The 25,734-nt window shown below is 38.0% G+C and overlaps 1 protein-coding gene and 1 pseudogene across 2 annotated transcripts in view; both read left to right on the top strand.

Moving 5' to 3' along the window:
• The window catches only part of TWSG1 (twisted gastrulation BMP signaling modulator 1), a 71,705-nt gene that overhangs the window by 29,692 nt on the left and 16,279 nt on the right, over nucleotides 1-25,734 (top strand). For both annotated transcript variants that reach the window (XM_003995019.5, XM_023241749.2), the window contains exon 3: nucleotides 5,970-6,069. In XM_003995019.5, coding sequence (XP_003995068.2) covers nucleotides 5,970-6,069 — 100 coding nt within the window. The remainder of the gene's footprint in view (nucleotides 1-5,969; nucleotides 6,070-25,734) is intronic.
• On the top strand, nucleotides 21,663-25,410 carry LOC109493323 (annotated as a pseudogene).

Genomic DNA, 25,734 nt, shown 5'->3' with positions numbered 1-25,734 from the left:
TTTGTATCCTTCCATCTTCTGAATTAACTTATCAGTTGTAGCAGGTTTTTGGTGGAGTCTTTAGGGTTTTCTATGTATAGTAGCATGCCATCTGTAAAGAGTGAAAATTTTACTTCTTCCTTACCAATTTGAATGCCTTCTATTTCTTTTTCTTCTTCTCTAATTGCTGTGGCTAGGACTTCCTAAGATATTTACTTTCACTTATAGGCCTTTGTGTGGTCGTATGTTTTAATTTCTCTTGAGCAAATACCTAGGAGCAGGACTGCTGGGTCACCAAAGCCCTTAGATCTCACTTGGATGCCAAAGCCTGTAAGGGAAAATCCACCATCTCATCCCCTTTTTATGACTGAAAAACTAAGACTCACTATTACACGCTACAGTTTGTGGGTTAGGACTTAAATCTAGATCCTGTAAATCCAGGTCATTTCCTGTCTATGCCTGTCATGTTCTTTTCAGTGATGATGTTTCCCTGTTTTAAGAACAGTGCTAATAGATTTCTAGATCTTGGCAACAGTTAGAGAATGGAAATATCTATCAGTAACAACACCAGAATATAAACAAGATTCTTCTTCAAGTTATTAGCTTTCACTGCTGGCCTGGAAATTTGGAAGTTCATAAAATTATGAACTTAACTCTTCAAGTCCAGTCTTAGACGAATACTACCCTCTCTCCCTGTTTATTTTGCACAGAGTTTAAGATCTCACCAAAACCTTTATGGTATAGACAGTAGACTTGATTGACTCTTGCTTGAATAATTGTGTAAAAATCTCTGAATTCTGGCATTCAAAGATTTGAAATTCTCTGAGATATCCAAGATTTTTCTAATACAAAGGTAATAAAATACATTTTAAATTACTAGACTCTTTCCCAAAACTTTTCATCCTGCCAGATTTTCATTTCATATAAAGTTTTCAAGCAGCTTACCAAATTCTGGCTGAACACTCATGCTGGTCAATATAGGATAGCCCAAATGTATACATCTCTGTTTCCCCTTTAGTATGAAGTTTTGATTTTTTTCTATCATAAATTTATTGAGCAATGTGATTACTATACTTAGCATCTAGCACAGTACTTCACGCAGAGAAAAGAGGTCTTATCCCATGTTACTCTCACTCTAGCATGGAAGAGCAGTGCCGGTAGAACAGCCTGGTCAGAAGACCTGATGTCAGTGTCCCCGTGGTGGGAACTCAGACGAATTGCTAACCTATTCCTTCTCAGCCTTCTCATCTGTGCCATGAGCAACATCCACACTTTCTCCAAGACTTGCAGAGTAGGCAAGCAGATGATATGGTCATTAACGAGCTGAAGCAACAAAAGAATTAAGTATTAAATTCCAACTCACTGGTTTTGCAACTCTTAGCCAGTGATACTTACTTTACCTTTACAAACAATGATTAAACTTGGGCAATAGCACTTCTAATTGTATTCGGGTAGAGAGTGAAAGATATAATAATGCCTTTGATTAAACAACCTAAAGGATTATCTAAGTTTAATTATGGGTTCATTCTCTCTAAGAAAGTAATAACTATAATTATTGAAATGCTAAATTAATAAGAAATAAGCTTTGTGTTTCTCATTGCGATGTTTAAAAAGCAATAACCAAAACTGGGGTCAAATCTCAGCTTCTTACTAAGGAAACGATATACAAATTTTATACTCTTATTTAAAAAATGAGGATAATAACTGCCTTGAAAGGGGCTTTACGAGAGTTGAGATAATGCATATAAAATGATTATTAGCACAGTGCCTGTTAGTGTTACATAAAACCTGCTTAGGAACTTCAGGGTAGGTAGTAGCAGTAAACAAGTGGAAGCACTGAATCAGTCTTTATTTTGAACTTCTGTGAACTTTGTGTTAGGCTGTGATCACATGTTCCATTCAACTGAGTGGTACTCAAGTTTGGTCAAGTAAGGTTAGTAAAATGTATAAACACCCAGTCCAAACAGAAAAATTCCACATCTCAAAAATCAACCATATTTTCCACTTAAGTACCAGAGACTTTAAAATAATAGAAGAATAGAAGATAGTGATTAAGCTTTTGATAAAGAATAAGAAACTGGGACTCCCGGAGAGGCGGTACCCAACCACATACATCTGCGTCTGCACCTGCCTGTGCACTGGCTCCTAGGAGCATTGTTTACAGCGAGACCTGGACCTTCTCAACCTCCTCGACCCACATGTGGGGTCATTCAAGGTGTCTGGGTCTGACGAGCCAGGCCCAGGCCAAGCTGCCGCATGGCTCTGGAGGTGCCACAGGCGGCAGAGCAGCCCCAGTGCACCCCCTGGCAGGCATTTAAAAACAACACATTTTAAATTTAAAAAAAAAAGTGAACAAGATGTGGAAGGGATCGGGATTTAAGGTCTATTTCTGAATTTTGAATATACTGTTATGCAGTTATTGAATTATGTTGACGGATTTTTACGAGAGGGAAATGCTTATTTTTTTAGATCAGCAGAGCATACAATCGTTATTTTGCTAGAAATGTGTAGGAATTTGCCAAAGTGGGGGAAGCTTGGGTGTTTTTCCTTCTACTCTAGTATATATTTTTCAGTCTTTTATAGTTTAAAAAAATACTTAAAATATTTTAAAGAATTTTTGGGGGCGCCTGGGTGGCTCAGTTAAGCATCAGACTTTGGCTCAGGCTCAGGTCCTGATCTCAGTGTTGGTGAATTGGAACTGCGTGGGGATCTGTGCTGACAGCTCAGAGCCTGGAACCTGCTTCGGATTCTGTGTCTCCCTTTGTCTCTGCTCCTCTCGGGTTCAAAGCACATTAGAAGCATTTTTTTTTTTTTAGAAACATTCATCCTAACCATAGTTTTCTTGTGCTGTAAAGAAAATTACAGTGTACATTTCCAAAGATGTTTATGACCAAACATTCAATAATGTGATTTTGGAAGACACGTAAAGTGACTAGGAAGGAATAAATTGCTTGGTGAGCCACACATGGTTGTTATTCATCATGATTTACACATGGAAATCCATTGCTATTTTTTTCTTGATTTAACAATAAATAAAGCAAACGGTTTCCATATATGTTTGCTCTCTTGACCTTCAGTGAGGTTTTTGAGATCCTAAATGCCATATATTAAATTTGCCTGGAATTTTCTCCTGGAAAACAAGAAATTGTCTGTTTGAAAATTGAAAAGGTGCAAATGCTGACTAAAAGGTTGGTTTCAGGATGTGATCTCATTTTCCTTAGTTTTCAGTCTCCTGAAAAGAATGCTGACATGAGCTATGAAGAATAGAGATGTTTTGATATATTTTGAGGCCTATTTGCTCTGTAAAATGTCTTAATTTATGTGGGTAAGTTTGTTTTATTAAGGCAAGGATTTTTCAGTCGTTTCTGTAGTAAAATGGAAAGAAGGGAAAATATTAGCTGGCGTACTGTTACCTGGCATTCAACCAGTTTTAGCAGTAATTTGTACCAAGAAAGTCTTAGCCTGCACTTTTGTTATTTTAATAGTGCAGAAATAAAGCTTATCTTCAAGTTATTTCCCTCATGTCTTAGCTTCCTATAGCCTCTCCCTTTATATTCTATCAGTAAATTATAAATTATTAAGCATACTGCTAGAGTACATTATTCCATTACACTGACATGTAAAAGTACAAGCATCTATTAAGAGGGCATGAAATAGATTTAATCTTGAGGGCTACATAATCCAGACAAGTTGAAGCGACCTTTAAATGGCCTTAGTTTTAACCTTCCATTAGTTCCCAGTAATCTTAAAGTATCACCACCCTTTCATTCCAATTTAAAACACCTTGCAGATACCTGATGGTAAAAAGGCATAATGAACGCTCGAATGACTCAGACTGGATGCCATTGCATTGACATTCATTTCCGCATTATTTAGCATGATATACAGTAACTCATTTAATAAGCTATTTGGAAGCCTCGAGAGATAGAAACAGGAGAGACTTATGCTGTGAATAAATTTGTTACTTTCTAGTTTGCTTCTCCTGAGTTAAATAGCTAATGTCAATACAAGCAACTAGAGAATAAAGGGACACTATGTATAATGTAAATTAATATTTGAAAGAAGCTTTATTTCTTGTGACTAAGTGGCAAGCTTTCTAAAACTAAAAAACAAAAAGCATCCTAAAAGCACCATGTGTACTCAGAGAATGTTCTCTTGTTCCAAAGACAGGACAGACAGGTTTTTATGGAGAAACCAGTCACAAAATAGATCTTTGGCAACTCCGATTTTCTAAACTTCCAAGTATGTTTGAGCTTTTCTGGATCAAGCATCCCAGTTTTATGATGAAGCATCTGTACTTTTCAGGAAGTCCCTTCCCTTTTAGTCCTTCTCTTTCTAGTAGACTTAACAAAGTTACCGAAGGTCTGCAGTAGGTGAATTCAGCTTGATTGTACAGAGTTTTGAAGAACTAAAATACTACTACTTGCATGTATCATCAGGTCACAGGTATACATTGGGATCAAACTAATCTAATTGTCTAATTAGTTAGAAAATAGTACAAGTGTCAACTGCCAAAAATGCTGTGAAATAGCTAGGGAACTTTTAGAGAAGAAGAAAAAAGGAATTAAATACCAAGGGTGCAAAAAATCATGTCATACTAGAACATTGGAGTGACTCCAGTAGTCTAGAAATGTAATAAGATGAATTTAATAAGAATGAATATTATGTGCTATGTTAAATTTTTTTCAAAATGTATACGGTATCTTTGGGGCACCTGGGTAGCTCAGTGAGTTAAGCTTCCAACTTTGGCTCAGGTCATGATCTCATGGTTTGTGAGTTTGAGCCCCACGTTGGGCTCTGTGCTGACAGCTCAGAGCCTGGAGCCTGCTTTGGATTCTGGGTCTCCCTCTCTCTCTGCCCCTCCCCTGCTCACATTCTGTCTCTCTCTCAAAAATAAGTAAATAAATAAAAATAAAAATGTATATGGTATCTTATAAGCCAGGGAAAGCTAAGTAGGCAATGGTGGCTACAGAATTCTCTTTACGTTGGGTTTGTTTAGGAGTGGTTGTCTGGTGGCAAGGGGGCTAGAGGAATTACCTGGGAGCTTCATTTGAGAAACAAGCTGTATTAATTAGCTTTTGTGGAGTGACAAATGACTCCAAAGTTTAGTGGCTTAAAACAGTAACCATTTGTTTAGCTCCTATTTCTGTGGGTTGGCCATTTGGGCCCATATCAACTGTATGGTTTTTCTGGTCTCATTCTTATGTCCATTGTCAGCTGCTGGTTGGTTGGAGGCTGGATGAGAGAGGAAGGCGTCCAATGGACCAACTTGCCCATGTGGCCTTCTTCCAGGTTACACATGGCAGCTAGAAGAAGTTCTAAGAGGAGGAGTATAAGCACTCAGAGCCATGGAGACCCAGACTCAGAACTCACACGATGTCATTTCCACCAAATTCTGCTGATTAAAGCTAGTCTGGAAATAGACACTGTCCTTTGATAGGAAGAGCTGGAGAGTTACATTGCAAAGAGGGTGGGTGGACATAGGGAGGAAATAATCGCTGCCTTCTTTTAAATAGTCTGCTGCACCAAGCACACTCTTTTAACATGTTGTAGGTCAATAAAAATAGCAGTTTTTGAAAGACTCCACGTATTGAGAAAGCACAGCTCCTGCTACAAGCTGGCTGGCTATTCATTTAATTTATACAATGAGTCTAATAGCTGAAAAGCAGGTTTTGTGCTTGTACTGAACTATTTTTCAAGGTAGTGTAGGGGGTAAAGTAATGGGTTATAAAGTAAAAGGTTTTCTTTGGTTTCACTATAAGATAAAAGCATCCAAAATAGATCACTGAATGCATCCAAAAGAAAATATAAATCTACTTGACATTGTAGATATTTATGTTCTTACAAACAGTTAATGATCTTGAATAAAAAATTGTGTGAAGACTAAATGACTATAAATGCATATATGGGGGGGGGGTTGTTGCAAAAAACTAACAGTTTTAAATATGGTTGTTTGAAATTTTGAGTTTGAACATCTATCTTATTTCCAGGAGCTCTGCCAGTGCCGACCTGGAGAAGGGAATTGTTCCTGCTGTAAGGAGTGTATGTTATGTCTTGGGACCCTTTGGGATGAGTGTTGTGATTGCGTTGGTAAGTTGACATGCAGTAAAGTTTAAAGTTTCTCATCACAGAATCCTTGACTTTAAGAGACTTTAAATAACGTAAGTGTATTTTATGTGTATAGACTAGTGTGAGTATAAGCTGTAGTAGATGCATGGAACGTTAGTTGAATAGTATTTACATGTATGTGCATTTTTATTTTTATAGAAAAAGGTCTGGAAGGAAATTCAAAGTGCTTATTTTGGGGAAGTGGGAATGGAAGAACAATGGAAAAGTTTTTACTTTTTATTTTTAATTTTTCATAGTGTTGAATTTTTAATAAGAAGCATGTGTTGTAGTTGCAATTAAAACTAGGAGTTAGTATATTAAAAATAAGTTATCTTCCTTTTATGTAAGACTTCAGTAAAAGATCCTTGAGAAACTGAAAGCTTTTTTTAAGGGCTTTCTGAGGAATGGTCTCCAAGAGGTATTAAGTGAAAAAAAAAAAAAGCAAGGTGTATGAAAGTGTGTTTATGGAATGTTATCACTTGTGTTTTAGAAAGAAAACTTACATGTGTAGACTGTTGACAGGGGAAACATTCATCATTCTCTAACCAGTGAACCCTTTTCCATCCTCTGAAACCACAGTTCAGGTGTCCCCTTGTCTCACAAACACCCTTTTTTTAAAAAAAATTTTTTTTAACATTTATTTATTTTTGAGACAGAGAGAGAGAGAGAGACAGAGCATGAATGGGGGAGGGGCAGAGAGAGAGGGAGACAACAGAATCGGAAGCAGGCTCCAGGCTCTGAACCATCAGCCCAGAGCCTGACGCGGGGCTCAAACTCACGGACCGTGAGATCGTGACCTGAGCCGAAGTCGGACGCTCAACCGACTGAGCCACCCAGGCGCCCCCAAACACCCTTTTTTTGACTGAGATAAGATCCACTATGTGTTCAGATTGTCTGCTTCTGTTGAGTTGTATATTGCGTGCTACTATGATTGTTTTGCATGTCTCTTCCAACAGTATAAACTCCTTCAGATCAAGGATGGTGTCATACTGATCTTTTAAAATTAAGTTCTATTTTTATCAAAGTGGGATGTATGCACATACCTAAGGTACATGCACATTGTACTTAAACAACCCCCTGGCGTCTTCTTGCCAATCCTTTGATCTCCTGCATCAGAGACAACAACTTCTGGCTCTTCGGTATTATGTTATTTCCATAATTTTAAATAATGTCCTTATGCTGTTCTCTTGATTCTTTGAATTTAGAAACTACTAGTTGACTTCTTATTATGGTAGATGATAATTTAGCTCTCGTATCTCTTATCTTCCCAGGATAGTTTTATCACTACTTCTAGTTAAATCAGTAATTACTTTAGCAATTCATTGAATAAATTAGTGTTACATACTAGTTTGATGCATGATAGTATGGAAACTCATTTATTAAATGGGCAATCCTATTATCTGTCTTTTTGTATTGAAGTATACTTCCTAAATGATTTCTTAATCTTCTAAACTTCATATTAGTGTTTGAAATTTTGGCTTTCATTTTTGATTTCCAAGAACCCTTCTCTGCTTGTCCTTTCTGGGGAGCATATTTTTCTTGTGTTATAGATAAGATATTTTTTTATCTTTCTGGGACTGTTAATTATGGAGGTCAGTTGCTGTTGAAGTTTTCCCTTCTGCTCTTTGCATGGTTTCCATTTCCTCAAATGCCTGCTGATCCTTGGCCATCTATTGATACATATAAGTTAGGTACTCTAATAATGCTGATCGGGAGCCTTTGCTCATAGACAGGGTGTGGAATCTAGTTTGCCTCCCTCTCAGATGGTTGCAGTCTTTTTCACTGAGGAACCCTCTGCCTGAGGATCTGTAGATTTTTCTCTTTGGGATCATACAGCTTTTCAGGGAAGAATCTTTGAGTGTCTGGTCTGGGGTAAGAGTGGGTGATATGGCTTCAAATGTTCTGGGGTCCTGAGGGGTGATGTCAGTATTCAGAAAGCATGCTATAATTTACTTTCTTTCCTTCTTTCTTTCCACCCTCATCTCCACGCTCTACAATTTTTGGTATTCCCAGTCCAAGGCCTCTTTGCTTTAATTTCTCTAGGGAATAAACTGTCTTATCTTCTATAGTTGTGGGAGAAGAGAGGCAGGGACCAATTTGGAGGCATAACTATTCTCAGAATAAGCTTGCTTCTGCCTTACTTGTTTGTCTGCAACTCCTGAGTCTTCCTAGAATTTTGTGGTGCCCACATGTCTGCCTGTGAGGGAGACTGCTTACTCCGCCACATTGAACTTGTACGTTGAACTCATAGGTTCCTCCAAGGAACCTACATTGAACCTACATTGAACTCGTAGGTTCCTCCAAGATGGAGTTAGTGTTTCACTTTCTTGTTTTTCCTTATTGTTTTGTAGTGAATTCTGAGAGAACTGGGGCAGAGGTGTCTTTTCTTCTGTCATCTTAGATTCATCTTGGTATCTCTAACAGCTAGTATAGTGTGTGGTACATAGAAGGTACTCCAGTGTTTTACGACTGTCAGATAAACGAGTTCTTACTGCATTATTCTCCCAAGATGGACAGTTTATGTCCTTGATGGTCATAATTTTTTAAATTTTGTTAGGGGAAAAAAGCAGCTTTGAATTATTTTAGGACGTTAAATGTAAGTTTATTTAATGTACAATGAAAGTAGAAAAGAGAAAACAAGTCCTTTAACCCCTAAATACATATGTAAGCATTTAATTTAACATGGATACTAAATACACAAGTACACTTTTAGCATTGCCTGAAATATTATGTGTGTGTATATGTGTGTTGTGTGTGTTTTACACATCACACAATGGTAACAATGCCATTAATCTTCTTTTTAAAAGATTTTTTTCACACCAACCTGGAGATCAAGAGTCTCATGCTTTGGGGCACCTGGGTGGCTCAGTCAGTAAAGGGTCCAGCTTCGGCTCAGGTCATAATCTCGCAATTTGTGAGTTCGAATCCCAAATCAGGCTCAGTGCTTGACAGTTCAGGGCCTGAAGCCTGCTTCAGATTCTGTGGCTCCCTCTCTCTGCCCCTCCCTGCTTGTTCTCTCTCTCTTTCTCAAAAATAAATAAATAGACACTTAAAAAAAAAAAAATCTCATGCTCCACCAACTGACCCAGCCAGGCACCTCCATTCATTTAGCCACTAATATGAAGAGCCTCTTTTCTAGGAAAAGAGTTCTGTAATTCTTCTACTGAGAAAGAGTACTTATACACAGTCATATCTCTACAATTCTAGAAGCAACTGGTATGTTTCTGGGCTACTTCCCATTTAAAAACATGTAATATTTACCCCTAAGGATTTAATAACTAGTTTTGAACCTTGAGTTCATAACATAACTTAACCTTTCCTTTAAAATTCAGTTAATCTTGGGGTGCCTAGGTGGCTCAGTCATTTGGGCGTCTGACTCTTGATTTCAGCTCAGGTCATGTTCTCATGATCGTGGGTCCAAGTCCCGCAACAGGATGGTACAGAGCCTGCTTGAGATTCTTTCTCCTTCTCTCTCTGCCCCTCTCCCCCAAATAAATAAATAAACTTAAAAATTTTTAAATAAAAATCAGTTAATCTTTCTGCTCTCTAGGAGAACATTTCCATATTCTAGGGTTTTTTTGTACAGCAGTATTCTCTTCCTTACAGGCAGTTCTCTTCCACACTAGGCTCTTGTGATGTCCTCTGTAAACCTGTGGCCGCTTCTCCCTTCTTAACTGAAACACTCCCCATACTTTTCATGGGTGGGGCACAGGCCTCTGAGAGGACCCAAATTAGAGTGCAGCCTTCCCTTAGAGTCTCATTCTGTGGACCTTTAGCACATACTTTGTCTAGCAGGCTCTCTCCAGCAACCTTGTATAAGAGAATTCGTTTCTCTTTCTGGATTTTCTATTAAGTTGCCTTAAGGGTAACCACCACAACTCATTTTCATCCTTGCTGTTCAACACATTCCTCAAATCCTGTAGTTTGAGTATCCTAGATCCCTACCTACAGCTTTTGTTTTGTTTTGTTTTAGTGTTTGTTTTGTTTTTACTTTTCCAAATACACACAAAAATAGAGAGTGCAATGAACTTCTGTGTACCTGCTCCCCAGCTTTGGCAGCCATACAGGTTTCATCCATTCCTTCATCTGTCTGTATCTCTCACCCCCCACCTTTTTTTTGTTGGACTATTATGAAGTGATTTCACTACATCTCCAAAGTACCTTAGCTATTCATCGCAAAAAATTTTTTTCTTACACAGTACAACGTCATTACCACATCTACAATAACCAGCAAATACTTCCTTAACACCTAATACCCAGTCCATATTCAGATTGCCCTAATTGACTAAATGTTGTTTATAGTTGTTTTAGTCGACTCCAGGTCCATAGTCCTCTTACTGTAGTAAGCTGTCGAGTTTCTTATGTTTCTAAACAGGTTTCTTATGTATTGTAAAATAATTCTTCCTTCCCTCATCATCACCTTTCAAAATTCTATTGCCTGGAGTGCCTAGGTGGCTCAGTCAGTTAAACCTCCAACTCCTGATTTCAGCTCAGGTCATGATCTCATGGTTCATGAATTCGAGCCCCACACTGGGCTCTGAACTGACAGTGTAAAGGCTGCTTGGGATTCTCTCTCTCCCCCTCTCTCTGCTCCTCCCCTACTCACTCACTCTCTCTCTTTCTTAAAAAATAAACTAAAACAACAAGAACAACAAAATTTTTTAAAATTCCATTGACTTGTTGAAGAAACTAGTGAGTTATGATGGAAAATATATCACATTTTGGATTTGACTGATTGCCTCTCATATTTATTTAACTTGTTTTTTTGTCCTATTTCCTATAGATTGAAGATTAGATCTAAAGACTGATTAGATTCAGGCTCAGTTAAGGAGGGTGGAATACCGTGGTAAATTATACTCCATAATATCTGGTTGTCCTGCTTTTAGTGATGTTCAAAACGATTGGTGGGTTCAGATGGTGAAAATCTGATCCTTTTGTGGGAAGTTTTCCATCAGGCTTTCACTTTGTAGTTTCACCCTTCAAACTGATAGATAACCTTTGCCATTATCAGTTTCATTAAATAATGACCTTCTATTATTATCTTTCCTTCTGCATTTATTAGCTGGAATTATTCTGTATAGAACTTTCTTACATCTACTACAGTCCTTTGGTTACCCTGAAATAAAAGATATATAAGTGAAATGTGAAATAAATATGTAATTCTCCATCTTTGTTCATTTTTAGAGTATTGACTTCATGCGCTAGCAAATTCCAATAGCATTTAATACATTTTGGCTTTGCTTTTTGGTAGGTTTTGTAGGGATGGGGATGTTTTAAGTATCATTGTAAACTCATGACTTTTCTAATATGTTTAGTGTTTTAATCAGTTGCTGTCATTATTCTTTTTGCTCAAATTGTCTCATCTTTGATTAGTAGGAACCTCTTTAACTTGGTTCTTGAGTCCTTCTGATATGGTTTCTGTCCTTTTTGTTAGCTTCAGACAGGCTGTCCCAGGCTCATGTTATACATTCTCTGCCTCACTTATGGAATTAGCCATTTCCCTGGGGGGCTTTGGTTTCCAATAGAAGAAAATGGTAGGTAGAGACCACAGTCTTGGCAATAGGACTACATGTTGCTATTACTAGCTTTTTACTAGTCCTTTTTCATGGGCAGAGCTAATAAATAGCTACAAGGGAAAACCTTTTTGAGTTTGTAGTAATATTGCCAATTCAAATTTAAGGTGACAGGATCTTCTTTTGATTTTACATCTGTAACTCTTCCACGCTGAAATTTTTGGTTTCTGACAACATTAATAGAATGACTTATAATACATCAACAAGACTATTAAGTGGCAGTTAAGATTGCTTTGTCCTTGCATATACACTGAGGATGTAAGCCCAAATACTGTCTTCCAAAGTCAGAGTAATTTTCTGTGAGTGGTTATGTGACCAATTTGATATAAAGTTAGGTTCATTTGCGTTAATTTGTTTTCAGTTTTTAGAGATTATTTATTTTCTTTTTTTAAGGTTTATTTATTTATTTTAGAGAGAGAGAGCAGAGAGAGGGAGAGAGAGAGAATCCTGAGCAGGCTCCACACTGTCAGCACAGACCTTGATGTGGGACTCAAATGCATGAATTATGAGATCATGACCTGAGTCAGGGGTTTAACTGATTGAGCCACCCAGGTGCCTGTGTTTATTTCCTTTTTTGAATTTTTTTGTGCTTTGATTATGTAAAATATTTACACAATTAGAAAGACAAATGTATATAACAGTGGCAAAACGGCTCATTTCCATCTCTGTCACCTCCACTCTATTCCTTCCCTCAACTATAGACAAGGTGACCACATAATTTTTTATCCAAATTAGGACAATATTTTTTAAAGTTTATTTTGAGAGAGAGAGAGAGAGAGAGGGAGGGAGGGAGGAAAAGAAAGAATCCCAAGCAGGGTCCTGTCAGTGCACAACCCCATGCGGGGCTCAATTTCACCAATCCCAAGATTATGACCTGAGCTGAAATCAAGAGTCAGACACTTAACCAACTGAGCCACCCAGGCACCCTTCAATCAAAACCTAGAAACTAGGACATTTTTGAGAATTAAACTAGGGCAATAGGATAAACCTGAACTTGAATTGACTCGAATTGGCGCAAGGAAATTGGGATGGATGGTTTCATCCTATCTATAACCATTTTTTAAAACCTTCATAGGCATTCATATTTTGTTAAACAAAATATTCATTTGTTACATAAAACATTATGCTTCATGCTTTTTTCTTTCTTTTTATTTATTTATTTTTTTACATTTATTTTTTGAGAGAGCACAAGTTGGGGAGAGGCAGAGAGAGAAGGAGACACAGAATCCGAAGCAGGCTCCAGGCTCCGAGCTGTCAACACAGAGCCTGATGCGGGGCTCGAACTCACAAACTGTGAGATCATGACCTGAGCTGAAGTCGGATGTTTAACCAACTGAGCCACACTGGCGCCCCTCTTGTTTTTTCATTTTTTAAAAGTTTGTTTGTTTGTTTGTTTGTTTGTTTTGAAAAAGAGAGTGAGAATGAGAGAGCATGTGGGAAGAGCAGAGAGGGGGTTAGAGAGAGAATCCCTGCTGTCAGGGCAGAGCCCTATGTGGAGCTCGAACTCAGGAACCAACAGATCAAGCCCTGAGCCAAAATCAAGAGTCAGACACTTAGCCAAATAGCCATCCAGGCACCCCTGTTTTTTCATTTAATTGAATATCCTGGAACTTCTTTCATATTAATATTGTTTTGGCTACCTACATAGAACCCCAACATTTTATGTACTCATTTGTTGATAGATGGACATTGGGTTATTTCTAATCTTTTACCATTACAAACAACACTATAATGAATAGTCTTGTGTAGTCAAGTCAATGTAATATTGCTAGATATTGTCAAATTCTTCTCCAAAAGAGCTGTAACATTTGGTTTCTCGTGAAAGCAATATAACAGAACACCTGCTCCCTTACAACATTACCAAAGGTTTATGTTGTCAAACTTTTGCTGCTATTGTTACCAAAGTTTTGGATTTTTGTTAATTTGATAGGTAAGAAATGGTATATTTTTAAAGTTTCACTATCTCGTATTACCAGTGAGATTGAGCATCTATTCATATGCTTAAGGATGATTTATATTTATTTTTTTGTGCATTGTTTGTTCATATCTTTTGCCCATTTTGCTGCTAGATTATTGGTATTTTTGTTCATTATTTAGAAGCTTAAAAACATATTCGGTATATAACCCCAACATCTGTGTTATAAATTGTAATTTTGTTTCACAGCTGATCATTTGTATTTTAACTTTCTTTGTTATTTTTTATCCTGAGAAGTTTTTTATTTTATGTTGTCAACTCTATCAGTGTTTGTTTCTAGATTTTGAGTCATAATCAGGATTTCCCTGTACTCCCAGATAATACTTGTATGGTTTTATTTGTTTATCTACATCTAGCTGTCTAATACATTTGGAATTCGCCCTGGTTTATGTATGAACTATGGATCCAGTTTTTTCTTTTTCAAATAACTACCACTATTTATTTAAATATTATTTATAAAGGCATAAAGCTATTTAAAAGGCTCTCTCCCACTGGTTTAAGATGCCACCTTTATCATATGCACTTTGCTTTATTTCTGGGTTTTCTCTGCTATGCCATCCATCTCTGTGTCTGTTCATGCATCAAAACCACACTGTTTTGGGGCACCTGGCTGGCCCAGTCAGTAGCGCATATGACTCTTGGTGTTGTGAGTTTGAGCCTCATGTTGGGTGGAAAGATTACTTAAAAATAAAATCTTTAAAAAAATTGGAGAAAACCACATTGTTGTATTTATAGAGGCCTTGTACATATCTTAATATCTATGAAGGCTCGGCATCCATCCGTCGTTCTTCTACCCAGAGTAATTTCAAGTATACACGTGTACACACTACAGTTGATAAGAGGATTCTTTTCTTCCCTTTCGACGTGCAAGAGACTTCCCAAACAGGCTTAGCTCTTGAAAACTGATTCTTGGGGTGCCTGGGTGGCTCAGTCGGTTGAGCGGCCAACTTCGGCTCAGATCATGATCTCGCGGTCCGTGAGTTCGAGCCCCGCGTCGGGCCCTGTGCTGATGGCTCAGAGCCTGGAGCCTGTTTCAGGTTCTGTGTCTCCCTCTTTCTGACCCTCCCCTGTTCATGCTCTGTCTCTCTCTGTTTCAAAAATAAATAAGCGTTAAAAAAAAAAAAGAAAGAAAACTGATTCTCCCGAAAGTTATTAATATATTAAACACAAAGAACGCTGACTTCATTAATTAGGCTACTTTTTGTTTTCCCTGAGTTTTTTTTGTTTTTTGGGTTTTTTTGCCCTAAAGTACAGAAACAGACCATTGACAATATTCAGTTTTGTGTAAATGAAATGCTCTATTTTATATTCTGGATTTGGCATTAGCCTGTACTTTTAGAATAACGTGCAGCAAAAACAAGCGGGCCTAACTGTTGTTCTATAATTTCACATAAATGGAATCATACAGTATCACATAGTGGTTTAAAATGCATTTTAGAAAATTATTAAATGATGTGTAATATAATAGACTCTTTACTTAAACCTTAAAAGTAAAATTATCCTTTTTTTTTTTTTTTTTTGCAAGCAAAAAGAGGTTTATTTGGGAATAGCAGAGAACTGCAATTTGGGACATGCAAGCTACAGCAAAACCATAGGCAAGTCTGGAGAACAAAGGAGAGGAACACTCTTGTGTGGAGGACAGGGAGGTGTTGGGGGTACTCTTGTAAACAAAAAGTCTGCTGGAGTAAACTAAGAGTTGAAAGTACAGTGGCTTCTCACTGGCTGAGTTGAGACAGTCTCTCATTATCTGGGCCGTTGCTGGGGGAGAAGAAAACCTTCCTCCTTCTGGGGTAGCAAAGTATAGGCTTCTTCTTATAGGGATTGCCACGGGCTGTAAGGAGTGGTTTGGTGTGAGAGCTCTCCTTTCTGGTCTCCTGACTAAAATGTGAAGTTTTCTTTTATTAATTTTCACACTCCTTTAAGAAATTTTAACTTTGAGCCGTATTTGATGTGCATTTAAAAATTGAATTCATGGCCAATGTTAATTTATAAGAAAAAATGAGTAACTTTCACCAGTGAAGAAAAAACATAGCAACCATCAGCTTTTTCATTTTTGAACACTTTTTTTTTTTAAGTTTATTTATTTATTTTGAGAGAGAAAGACAAAGCACATAAGTAGGGGAGGGGCAGAGAGAGAGGGAGAGAGAGAGAGAATCCCAGTTAGGCTCCACGCTATCAAAGCCTCCCACAGGGGCCCAATCCCATGAATTGTGAGATCATGACCTCAGCCAAAATCAAGTTGGACACAGGGGCACCTGGGTAGCTCAGTTGGTTAAGTGTCAGACTTTGTCTCAGGTCATGGTTCATGGGCTCGAGCCCCGAGTTGGCTCTGTGCTGACAGCTCAGAGCCTGGAGCCTGCTTTGGATTCTGTGTCTTCCTCTCTCTGTCCCTCCCCAGTTCGCACTCTGTGTGTCTCTCTCTCAAAAATAAACATTAAAAAGAAAAAAAAAAGTTGGATGCTTCACTGACCGAGCCACCCAGGTGCCCCTCTTTGAACACTTTAAACAAGTGAGATACTTAATATGTCTCATGGAACACTGGAATTCAGTGATGCACTGTTTTGATAATGTTGGTTTGGAAACACTAGATTCTTTCTGATACTGAGGCCACTTTCAGTACTTAATGAAAGTATTATATGCAAAACAAACAAACAAACAAAAAAACAAAGGATGCCTGCGTGGCTCAGTCAGTTAAGTGTCCAACTCTTGGTTTCACCTCAGGTCATGATCTCAAGGTCTTGAGATACGGCTCCATGCTGGACAGAGAGCCTGCTTGGGATTCTCTCTCTCCTCTCTCTCTCTCTCTTTCTGCCCCTCTCCTCACAGTCTTTCTCTCTCTCTCAAAAAAAACAAAAACAAAACCAAAAAAAATATTATATGTTCCAAGACGAGGCTGGGAAGCCTGCTGAAAAACTGCTTACCAACAAAAACTTGTTGAAAGATAAATGCCACGCTATTTCAGAGATACCACATCTCACCCAGGTGAGAGAAAAGCCTAAGAGAACTGCAAAAGAAGGTGGGACCTGTTAGGTAAGAGGCAGCACCTGCAAAACCCAGGAAAACAAGATTAGACAGCTATGCACTTGATACTTGGAACACAACCTTGAGCCTTAAGATAGGCTCTGCCACCCTGTAGATCACATGTTTCTTCTGTAATTCTGCCCCTTTATTTGCCTTATGAGTTCCTTGAACTCTGACTTTGAATTCACGGCCACAGTTCTAGTACTAACTTCACTGGGTCTTGGCCTCTCCCTTTTGGGGCATCCACGCTTTTTGTTATGACTGTGCCTTTTTTTATTTAAAAAATTGTTTTAATGTTTATTTTTGAGAGAGGGAAGGAGAGAGAAACAGAGTGCAGGTGGGGGGAGGGCAGAGAGAGAGAGAAGATCTAGAAACCAAAGCAGGCTCCAGGCTCTGAGCTGTCAGTGCAGGGCTTAACATGGGGCTTGAACCCACAGACTGCAAGATCATGATCTGAACCAAAGTCGGAGACTTAACCAAGTGAGCCAGCCCAGCACCCATAACTGTGACTTTTGTAGCTCAGATCAGATCTAGGTGTACTCATTGGCTACCACACAGATTTCTCTTTTGCTTCATACCAGCATGTTACTTTCTAATATTAAAGAACATATACGTGCTAAGAGTTCAACCAAAATACTAGTATAGGAAATTGGGTTTTTTTAGTTATTTTTGTTCATTTGTTTTGAGAGACAGAGTGTAGGAGCGGCTGAGAAAGAGAGGGAGAGAGAGAATCCCAAGCAGGTTCCATGCCGTTAGCATGGAGTCTAATGCTCAATTTCACAAACCATGAGATCATGACCTGAGTTGAAACCAAGAGTCGGATGCTTAACCTACTGAGCTACCTAGGTACCCCATTTTTAGTTATTTTTAGGTACGGTCAAATTATATTCCTAGTTCAGGAAGACATGAATAAAGTTAGAGTACAGCACAAAGTGCCTTGGTTGAAAATAAATGACTTTAGGTCCCTACCCTATGTTATCGTATTTTTGTTTTAATTTTTGTTAACTTACTTTTTATTGAGGCGTAGTTGATGCACAGTGTTACATTAGTTTCAAGTGTACAAATAGTGATTTGACAACTCTGTACATTAAGCTCTGCTCCCCACAAGTGTAGCTACCATCTGTCACCATACAGTGCTATTAAAATACCATTGGCTATATTTCCTATGCTGTATCATTCGTCCTTTTGTGACATGTTCATTCGATAACTGGAAGCCTGTACCTACCACTCCCCTTCCCCCATTTTCGCCCATCCCTCCGTCCTCCTCCCTTCTGGTAACCATCAGTTTGTTCTATGTGTTTATGAGTCTGTTGTTGATTTTTTTTGTCTGTTTGTTTGATTTTTAGATTCCACATATAAGTGAAATCATATGGTATTTGTCTTTCTCTGACTTATTTTACTTAGCATAATAGCATCTAGGTCCAAGTATGTTGCAATTCATTTTTATGGCTAATATTCTGTTGTGTATATGTAATACTCTTCTTCATCCATTCACCTACCAGTAGACACTTGGGTTGCTTCTATATTGTGCCTATTGTAAATAATGCTGCAATAAACATAGGGGTGCACGTGTCTTTTTGAATTAGTGTTTTCATTTTCTTTGATCTGGTAAGTGGGATTACTGGATCATATAGCATTTCTAATTTTAATTTTTTTAGCAACCTCCATACTGTTTCCAACAGTGGCTGCATCAATTTACATTCCCAGCAACAGTGCATGAAGGTTCCCTTTTCTCCACATCCTTGCCAATACTTGTTATTTCTTGTCTTTTTTTTTTATTTATTTATTGTCTTTATTTATTTATTTATTTTGAGAGAGAGAGAGAGAGCATGCACGTGCAAGCAGGAGAGGGGCAGAGAGAGAGGGAGAGAGAGACATAATGTGACGTGGGGCTTGATCTCATGAACCATGAGATCATAAAAAACCTGAGCCGAAATCAAGAGTCAAATGCTTAACTGACTGAGCCACACAGGTGCCCCTTTTGTCTTTTTTTTTTTTTAAACACCTTGCTCTTTTTTTTTTTGAATTTTTTTTGAATATTTATTATTTATTTTTGAGAGACAGACACAGAGCATGAGGAAGGGAGGGGCAGAGAGAGAGGGAGACACAGAAGCTGAAGCAGGCTCCAGGCTCTGAGCTGTCAGCAGACAGCCCGACGTGGGGCTCGAACTCACGAACTATGAGATCATGCCCTCAGCTGAAGTCGGACACTTAACCAACTGAACTACTCAGGTGCCCCTTGTCGTTTTGATAGTAGCCATTCTGACTAGTGGGAAGTGATATCTCATTGTGGTTTTCATTTCCATTTCCCTCATGATAAGTGATGTTCAGCATCTTTTCTTGTGTCTTGGCCATTTGTATGTCTTCTTTGGAAAAATGTCTCTTCATGTCTTCTGCCCATTTTTAAACTGGATTATTTGTTTTTTAGGTGTTGAGTTGTATAAGTTCTTTATATATTTTGGATATCAACCCCTTATCAGTTATATTATTTATATATCTTCTCCCATTCACTAGGTTGCCTTTTTGTTGATGGCTTCCTTTGCTGGGTAAGATCTTTTTATTTTGGTGTAGTCCCACTAGTTTGTTTTTGCTTTCGTCTCCCTTGCCTCAGGAGACGTATCTAGGAAAATGTTGCTAAGGGCAACATGTCCAGGAGATTATTGTCTGTGTTTTCTTCTAGGAGCTTTCTGGTTTCAGGTCTCACACATAGATCTTTCACCCATTTTGAGTTTATTTTTGTATATCTTGTGAGGAAGCTGACCAGTTTCATTCTTTTGCGTGTAGCTCTCCAGTTTTCCCAGCACTGTTTATTGAAGAAACTTTCTTTTCTCCATTTATATTCTTGCCTCCTTTGCTTATAGATCAATTGACATATAGATGTGGGCTCTCTATTCTGTTTCATTGAGCTATGCATCTATTTTTGTGTCAGTTTCATACTGTTCTGATGACTACAGCTTTGTAGTATGTTTTGAAATCTGGGATTGTGATACTTCCAGCTTTGTTCTTCTTTCTCAAGATTGTTTTGGCTCTTTGAAGTCTTTTGTGGTTCCATACAAATTTTAAGATTGTTCTAGATTTGTGAAAAATACTATTGGTATTTTGTTAGGGATTGCATTGAATCTGTATATTGCTTTGGGTAGTATGGACATTTTAACAATATTAATTCTTCCAACCATGGTTTATTTTTCCATTTATTTGTGTTTTCTTCAATTTCTTTCATCACTGTTTTACAGTTTTCAGAGTACGGGTCTTTAATCTTCCTGGTTAAGTTAATTCCTTGGTATTTTATTCTTTTTGATGCAACTGTAAAGGGAATTGTTTTCTTAATTTCTCTTTCTGCTTTATCATTATTAGTGTATAGAAATGCAACAGATTTCTATACGTTAATTTTGTATCCTACAGTAAACATTTATTTTTAAATCCTTACTGACAAATATGATTTTCCATTTTATGGAAAATTTCCATTTTCCATTTCCTTTTAAAATATTCAGAGTATTTAAGAAAACAATGCATATTATTTAGATACATCACGGTTTCCATCAAATCCAACCATTTTAAGTGTTGCATTTGATTTAATACATATGCCAGAATTGATATGTCAAGGAACATAGGCTTTTTTTTTACTTGGTTTTATTTTGCTTAATGATGTTTGATTGGCTCTGATGTTTATAATTGTTACCCAACAAGTACTTAAGGACACTGAAGACTAGAGTCATATGTGCCTATTCAGAGTTCACTTTTAAAGCTGATTTATTGATTTAGAAAGTAATAAGTAACAAAACTGAGTTTAATTTATCCATGTGACAAATAGCCCAGGGGCTAATTCCAAAATGATTCCAGTCACAATTTTCTGTTACTAATAGTAGCTGCTTATTTAGAGTGAATTTTCTTCAAAGATGGTCATTAAATATCCTTGTCTTTCCTTTCAACACACTGTAATCTGTTACATATATCAAATATGAGTCATGGAATAATATTCAGAAACAAGTTCAATTACCTTTTTTTTCCAAAATAAAGCTATGTTAGGTAATTGTTTTTTATTTAAGTTTTTTTTTTTCATAGCTATACCTTTTTTCTAAATTAACCTTTAAAAAAAAAGGATTCTCTTTTGTGATACCCATTGGACTATTATTTTTAGAAATGATAATTGGTCTCACATTTCTAGACCAAATTGCTTATTATTTAAAATTCCCTTCAGTTGTCATAAAAGCAGGTTTGGGAATTGCATTATGAAGTTATTTTGCTTTTGTATTTGTATACTAGCCCCAGACAAAGCAAGGGGCCTGCTTTCATTTAAACAATTTTTAAAGTTACTCATGGGCATAGTTCACCTTCCTTATCCAAGAAAGAACTTTTGAGTTTGTTTGTAGTATATGTCCTATATATCTTCTGCCTTTTAAAAATATCTTTTACAAAAAATTTTTTAAGTGTATTTATTTTGATGATGAGGTTTAGTGGGGTTCATGGGGTCCAGAGCTGATGACCAAGATAGAATTCTTGAAGACATCTTTGGTGCAAAAAGGTGATTTTATTGAAGCACGGGAACAGGATCCACGGGCAGGAAGAGCTGCCCCAGGCCTTGAGGAGAGACTGCTTATATACTATGGAGTTGGTGGGAGGTAAAGTCCAGATTTTCATATGCTAAAGAAGACTCACAGGATAGTGGAGCCCTAGATATTGTCAAGTGATAGTTGTTTTCCCTCTAGCAAAGCATTAGCATTAAGACAGTAGGGAGTTCCTGGAGAAAAGTTTACTCTGCCAGCCTCAAGTATTTGTCAGTGGGCTACAGGTTACAAGGAAATTTAATTCTATCTGCCATTTCCTTCTGCCTTTGATTCCCACATCACTATGGAGGAGTGATGGAGACTTACGTCCTGCAGGTCTATGATCTCTATCAGTTAACCATTTGTTTTTTCCCTCTCCTGTGTTCTTGGGCAGCCAGGAGTCCCCAAGGAATATCACACATATCTCATCTAGGTGGGGGGTGGGGGGGGTGGGAGTGTCAGCTTGCCTTTTGTTCCCTCATCACTGAGAGAGAAAGAGAGAGAACATGAGCAGGGGAGGGGCAGAGAGAGAGAGAATCCCAAGCAGGCTCCACACTGTCAGCGCAGAGCCCAGCATGTGGTTCGATCTCACCAACAATGAGATTGTGATCTGAGTCCAAATCAAGAGTCAGACGCTTAACCAACTGAGCCCCCCAGGCGCCCCTAAAAAGACGTCTTAAAAGGGTATCCTGCTCCAGTACAATGAGCACACTTCGCACTCAGATTTTGGTTTCTAATATCATTCTCCAATAAGAGAATAGGGAGCCAGACTCCTTGGAGAAACAGCTGGTTGTAACACTGAGGCAGGAAATAAAGAAGATAAGCCTGGAACATACTATAGTGCCAAAAGATAAGGAAGTGCTAAAAAAAAAAAAAAAAAAAAAAGATACCCATATTGATTGATGTGTGAGTGTCCTGGTGGCTAAAAATAAGCAACAAAATAAAGTAATACTGGATCATAACTAACAGTATAAAATAAGTATTCATGAGTCTACACTGATATAAATATTTGATTAAATAAGTTAATTAGTGGAAGAGAAGAGACAGATCTCCAAGGCAGAATTCAAAATAACTATGTAGACGATCTGCCCTCGAGAAGCCGGAGCAGAACTGCACCCTGCGTAGGTTTGGGCTGCTCATAGTCACTTCCCTCTAAATGGTGTGGTGGCAGGGTGGGGGAGAGTAACTTTGCAGTGGAGAAATCTTACACTATTTCAGCCAGGTGGTCAAGGTCAGCATCAGAAGCCATAAATCTTGTTGGTAGCGTGTAGCTTTGATTTAATTTGACGAAAATAGCACTTTACCTCTGTAGCCTTCCTCCCAATAGCCCATAACCTGACTTTTATTGTGAGAAGAACATTAGACAAATTCTAAAAGTGAGGTGTTCTACAAAATACCTGCCTAGTACTACTCAAAACTGTCAAAGTCATTAAAAACTAGTAAAATTGAGAAACTACCACAGCCAAGAGGAGCCTAAAGAGACATAATGGCTAAACACAGTGTGACATCCTAAAAGGGATCTTGGAACAGGAAAAGGATATTAGGTAAATACTATAGAAATCTGAAAAAAGCATGGACTTTATTTAATAATAATGTATCAATATTGGTTCATTAATTTTAACAAAAGTACCATACTATATACGATGCTAATAATGGGGGAAACTAAGTGTAGGGGTATTAGTTATACTCTGTACTGTCTTTTCAATTTTTCCATAAAACTGTTCTAAAAAAGTCTGTTAAGAGAAAGCGACTCTGGGAAGAGTGTGTCTCAACCAGCGCTTGGATTCAGCTGCTTCATTTCCAACATGGAAGAAACTTACATCAATTCCCTGGACCCTGAGAAGCTATTATAATTCCCCTATGATAAAAACCACCAGATCAGGGCCTGCAGGTTTCCTTATCATCTTACCAAGTGCAGAAATAATCATCCTGATGTCGAAAACAAATTGGCTACTTGTCCCTTCAGTGCTCGCCACCGGTTCCTCGGGCCGAAATCAGCCACTATATCTCAAGCTGTGACGATAAAAGTTGTATTGAGCAGGATGTTGTCAACCAAACCAGGAACCCTGGACAAGAGACTCTGGCCAAGAGCACCTGGCAGTGCCCCTCCTTGTGATGAAGACTGGGATAAAGATCTGTGGGAACAGACCAGCACCCCATTTGTCTGGGGCACAGCCAACTACTATGGCAGCAACAGCCCTGCAAGCAACATAGTTATGGAACATAAGAGTAGCCTGGCTTCAGGCATGTGTATTCCCAAGTCTCTGCTGTATGTTCTGCCATGGAAAAACAATGGAAATGAACAGTAACTGAATATCTATTTCATCAAATGCCAGACCCTAGAATACTCTTGCTTCTTCCTGCTACCAATGGGTTCTTCATTTTTTCCCCTCCTAATCTAATTATAGAAAGATAAACTGTGACTTTCAAACTGACAAGTACCTTTTTCTTTTTTCCTCCCTGCTTTGACTTTCATTCATTTGATGCAGGAAAGAACCCTGAAACTCAGAAGAACTATTTCAAATAAAGCATCAACATAGATTAAAAAAAAAAAGTCTGTTAAAAAATAGGTTACGGAGGAAAATAGCATGGACAATATGATCTTATGTAAATTTTATTCATGCATCTAATTCTCAAAATAAAGAGACTTTATTCATGTCAACATAAAGAAACCTTAGGATTTTTGTTGGACATAGACTAAATTTACAGATACATTTTTGGAGTGTTGATATAGCTTTTTTTAAAAGTTTATTTATTTATTTTGAGAGAGAGAGAAAGAGTGCATGCAGGAGAGGGGCAGACAGAGAGGGAGAGAGAGAATTCCAAGTAGCTCCACACTGTCAGTGCAGAGCCCGATGCGGGGCTCAATCCCATGAACCGTGAGATCATGACCTGAGCCAAAATCAAGAGTTGGATGCTTAACCGACCGAGCCACCCAGATGCCCCAGAGTGTTAATATAGTTTTAATGTTGAATCTTCCTACCCATAAGAATGGTATTGCTTTCTACTTAATATCTTTCTGTCTTTAATGTCTTTCAATAAAGATTTATTGTTAAAACCCAAAAAAAAATTAAGGTTAAAATGTTTATCAGTGAATTAAACAAGCGACAGTAGTTTTGTTGATATTGTAAAATTTGGAGAGATCACATGAGATTCTGCTGTTGAATGAATTAATTACAGTTAATTAGTGCATCTTCAGTTCAAGATGTCTTGATTCTTAGACCATGCATTCCATATATACTGTATGACTCCCTAAAGAGTTTTGTCTAGTGGAACACTTCTTAATTCTTTTTTAAAAAGTCAGTGTAGCAGTGTCCAAATTGGATTACTAGTCAGCCAAGGAATACTTTCTAAAAAACTAATAGCTAATGCTTATATAACATCTGTATATGTCGAGTACTTTCCATATATTAATTTGGTCCTTACAACAAACCTAAGGAGTATGAGAATGTTATTATCCTTCATCTGTTTGACAGATGTTTCCTTGAGGAAACATCTGAGAGTTTAAATGACCTCCCTAAGGTTAGACAACTAGTCTGAAAGAAAGCTGGGACTCAAGCCTGGCTTTCAAGTCTGTGCTCTGTGACCTGTTCTGCTGTACTACTTTTTGTATGTTACACATTACATGTTACTCGGCTTCTTGTGAAGATGAAGGCAAAGCTGGTGTCCTAAAATCGTATAACACAGTAGCTTTCATTTGTAGCCATTATAACTATCACTTTTAAGCTAGTATATGATGTTGGACTTAATAGTTATTTACAACTATTAATTTTTCATGATCTCTGCAGATAGTTGGGCTTGGGCACAAAGCTGTATTCTGTAAACTCCAAATTTTCTCTTGGATTTAGCCAGACCATCTGAGAACTCCATACTTAGACTACATTGTTATGGCCCTTCCTAATGTTGTCTCTGCCCTACTAGGCAATATGTGTTGAGTCTGCATTGAAAGGCATCGTATCGCTATGACAACTTGTGAGAGGACAGATGGTGGTGGGATTTTTATGTTTATGAAAACAGGGCATGAGTTCTAAAAGATTAAGGAAAGCTGCTCTAGACAATGCATGTCCCTGTTTCTCAGTTTCAGTTACTATTTGTCTCACCAGTGGCCTTTTTGGCCTCTGTGCTGACAGCTCAGAGCCTGGAGACTGTTTTGGATTCTGTGTCTCCCCCTCTCTCTCTGCCCCTTCCCCACTCGCGCTCTCTGTCTCTCAAAAATAAATAAAAGTTAAAAAAATCGGGGTGCCTGGGTGGCTCAATCGGTTGAGCGTCCGACTTTGGCTCAGGTCATGATCTCACAGCTCGTGAGTTCGAGCCCCGCGTCAGGCTCTGTGCTGACAGCTCAGAGCCTGGAGCCTGCTTCGGATTCTGTGTCTCCCTCTCTCTCTCTGCCCCTTCCCTGCTCATGCTCTGTCTCTCTCTGTCAAAAATAAATAAACATTTTTTAAAAATTTTTTAAAAATTTAAAAAATAAGCTATTTCCTCAAGACGGGCATTGCACTTAAGTATGCAGCAAGTATTTTTTGCATGTTTCCCA

Source organism: Felis catus, chromosome D3 (genome assembly GCF_018350175.1).
Source record: "Felis catus isolate Fca126 chromosome D3, F.catus_Fca126_mat1.0, whole genome shotgun sequence".
NCBI lineage: Eukaryota > Metazoa > Chordata > Mammalia > Carnivora > Felidae > Felis > Felis catus.
This window is presented reverse-complemented; position numbering and strand designations above follow the sequence as displayed.